This window comes from Centropristis striata, chromosome 21, assembly GCF_030273125.1.
Source record: "Centropristis striata isolate RG_2023a ecotype Rhode Island chromosome 21, C.striata_1.0, whole genome shotgun sequence".
In the NCBI taxonomy this organism is placed as follows: domain Eukaryota; kingdom Metazoa; phylum Chordata; class Actinopteri; order Perciformes; family Serranidae; genus Centropristis; species Centropristis striata.
In genome coordinates, this window is record NC_081537.1 from 1,011,063 (window position 1) to 1,014,630 (window position 3,568).

The 3,568-nt window shown below is 49.7% G+C and overlaps 1 protein-coding gene across 1 annotated transcript; it reads right to left on the bottom strand.

Moving 5' to 3' along the window:
• Window positions 1–522: 522 nt before the first annotated feature.
• Window positions 523–3,092, bottom strand: LOC131959670 (transcription factor Sox-9-A-like). The gene is given in 4 exon segments (XM_059324880.1): window positions 523–899; window positions 901–1,460; window positions 1,677–1,927; window positions 2,279–3,092. Coding segments are annotated over 4 exon segments (1,500 nt in total). The 5' UTR covers window positions 2,707–3,092; the 3' UTR covers window positions 523–638.
• Window positions 3,093–3,568: the final 476 nt, after the last annotated feature.

Sequence of the window (3,568 nt, forward strand, 5' to 3'; positions counted from 1 at the left end):
TTTGAGATAGAAAAGGGGGCCCAGTAGAAAAACTTTGGGAACCATTAAACTAAAGGTTATAAGTCAGAGCACATTGATTACACCATAAATAAATAAATATATAAAATTCTAATGCAAATGTTTGTTGGTTAAAACTGGAAACCAGCATAAAAATTAGGTGGCCTTTACTTTCTGTAATAAATCAAAAGTTATCTGCGTATTTTGGTCAACACCTATGCAGATGATAGTGCTTTATATCGTGTATCAGTCGGCTCCACCAGATACTGCACTACCATGAGTGGTTAGCTGCTGAACGGTTTAAAATATAAAGCTTTTTGTTTTATATATCTACAGAAACAAATAATTACCCAAAGCCCCCCCCCCCCCCCCCACATGGGTTACAGACTGCCAGCGTGTGAAGAAATGATCCAAAAAAAAAGAAAAACAATGAAATATCAACAATCAATACGTCCTCACAGAGGATTCCCTAAAAGTCTCTTCATCTCTCTAAAAATATATAATATAAAGTTTCTATCAAGATACAATAGCAAGGCACGACGTGAGCCAATCACAAGTCTCCTCTTCTTCAAGTGTCTGTGAGGGAGGGGTCTGGAGGCGGAGCTCTCCCTGCAGTAAAGTGTCCAGGTGGTCCGGGGCTCTCAGGGTCTGGTGAGCTGGGTGTAGACCGGAGCCGGCTCCCAGTGCCCGGGGCCGCTCTGGGGGATGGACGGGACCCCCGCGGTGTCGGCGATGGGGGTGTACAGGGGCCTCTGGCTGCTGGGGCTGCCCATGTAGCTGAAAGTCGAGTACAGCCCCGAGCCTTGCCCCGCCCCCCCGTGGCTGTAGTAGGAGCCGTTGGTGGCGGTGGCGGGGCCCCCCTGGTGGTCCGGGTACTCGTACTGCTGCCGGGCCGGGTAGGAGGAGGGGGGGGGGGCTGTAGTGCTGCAGGTTGAAGGGGCTGTAGGTGACGTGTTGGGGGGACCCCTGCTGCTCCGGGTAGTGGCTCGGGCTCAGCTGCTCCGTCTTGATCTGGGTCCTGTGTTGGGCCCCCTGAGGCCCCTCTGACCCTCCCCCAGTCCCCAGGGGGGTCAGAGAGTGCTGGTTCTGCTGGTTCTGGTTCTGGTTCTTGGCCAGCCAGGCGGCCCCTGGCTGCGGGCTGACCGGGGCCCCGCTGCTGATGCTGTAGCTGCCGGTGTAGGTGACGGCGGCGGCGGCGGCGTTGGCCCCGGGGCCGCCGGGGGCCCCCGGGTGGCCGTTGGGGGGGAGGTACTGGTCGAACTCGTTGACGTCGAAGGTCTCGATGTGGGAGATGACGTCGCTGCTCAGCTCGCCGATGTCCACGTCGCGGAAGTCGATGTTGAGCTGGCGGCCGGCGGGGCCCTCGGGCAGCGAGCGGAGCCCCCCCTCACGCTTCAGGTCCATCTTCCCGGAGCTGACGTCAGTCTTTGGGGTGGTGGGGGGAGTCGGAGGCCCCTGGGAGCCTGGGAGGCAAGAAAATAGATACAGATTAGGTTTTTATCTTTAAAAAATCCATTTTATTTTAAATGCAGGGCTTTTTTTAGCAAATCAGCAGGGTTGAAATAAAGGAATGAATAATTAATTCTGTAATAAAAGATGATAAGAAGTGATCTGGGATGAATAAAATAAATATCTGCCTGTTTCAGAGACTGAAAACTCTTTTTTCTCCTTCTCCTCACCTGAGTGCTCCCCCGGAGAGTGCACCTCCCCCATGCTGGAGGCCGGGGAGTCTGCCTGCTGCAGCGCTTTGAAGATGGCGTTGGGGGAAATGTGCGTCTGCTCGCTGCCGTCCTCTGACTCGCTCTGCCCGTTCTTCACAGACTTCCTCCGCCGGGGCTGGTACTTGTAGTCCGGGTGATCCTTCTTGTGCTGCACCCGGAGCCGCTCCGCCTCCTCCACAAACGGCCGCTTCTCCCCTTCGTTGAGGAGTCTGCGCGTAAAAAGGATTATTAATTCACTTATATTATTGACGCTACATCACTGTAAATGCTCCACTCCAATAAATTACCATGCAAATGATGAAAAAATCATGCAGCTGACTTTGTTTGCAGAGAGGAAAAAGTGTAAATGTGCAAAACACAAATAGGTAAAATGAATAAATCACTCATTGCATCCCAATTTGTTGCATAAAAGCTAAAAAAATAAATAAAAAAAAGATACATGTGTGCGTAAAAGTTAAAAATCAGACCAATTTGTGCGTAAAAGCTAAAAATCAGACCAATTTGTGCGTAAAAGCTAAAAATCAGAGCAATCTGTGCGTAAAAGCTGCATTCCCACTCACCTCCAGAGTTTCCCCAGAGTTTTGCTGAGCTCCGCGTTATGCAGGTGTGGGTACTGATCCGCCAGCTTCCTCCGCGCCGCCTGCGCCCACACCATGAAGGCATTCATCGGCCTCTTAACGTGAGGCTTGTTCTTAGAAGATCCGTTAACGCGCACCGGCATGGGCACCAGGGTCCAGTCGTAGCCCTTGAGCACCTGGGACACTGCCTCGCGGATGCAAGCGGGAAACTTATCGTCCTCGTCCTTCTTGAACTCTCCGTCCACACCGAGCAGCCCGTTCTCCGACGGCCGGGTGTTCTCGGTGTCGGAGCCCGAGCCGGACGGGCACGGAGAGCCCGCGGAGTCCTCGGACATGCTCGGGCTCGGGGCGTCAGAGAGACACTTGTCTTGTTCCTCCGTCATCTTCAGGTAAGGGTCGAGGAGATTCATACGAAAAACTGTTTGGTGCCAAATTACGCGTGAAATTGGAAATATCTTTCTGCTTTCTCGCGAGAGGAAAAGTCTCTAAATGGACTTTACCTTTGCCAGGATTAGTAAAGTCTTTCAACTGGGAGAAAGAAGCGCACAGAAAGAAAAGAAAAAAAATGCTGATTATCTTCTTTTGCTCCGGTGCGTAAAACCGATTTGGAGCGTATTTTACGCACGAGTCTCCCCGAGGATGAGTGCGTTTTCTGCAAACGAATCCGCACTTGAAAAGGCAAAAAACAAACAAGCCAGCTGTTTAGAGTCTGCTTTCAACTCTGCAGGATGAAACGGTAAAGTGCTCCTCTTGGTCTCCAAGTACAATCCCCAGAACGCGTGAGTGCTTTGAACTGAAAACGTCTCGCTGCGGGCTTTATAAGAAGCCACAGGAAAGCCCAACCTGATTGGGCGACAGCCTGTGACGCCAAAGTGAAGGAATCTGATCCCATTTTCCCCCTCCTAAACACACACAGGACACTTTCTCTCAAACATACACACACTGCCCACCAGCCAGAATATGTGCAGTTTAATTGGATGGATTTTCCTACAAATATTCACGAGACTGAATGAGGGAAGAAACATTAAATCAGACATATGGAATATAGTTATTTATATGCTATTATTATGAAGGAAAACACTAAGAGAATATTAACATAATAACATTTATTGCAAAAAGCAGCACAAGTACAAAAAACTTTCCAAGAACACTTGTTAGAAACTTTGTTATTTCTGACATTTATAATGAAAATAAAACAGTCATACACTTTTATTCTGTCTCTTAAAACTATTTTCATGTGTTTCTGAGTTTCTTCATCCACTCTGGGTCTTT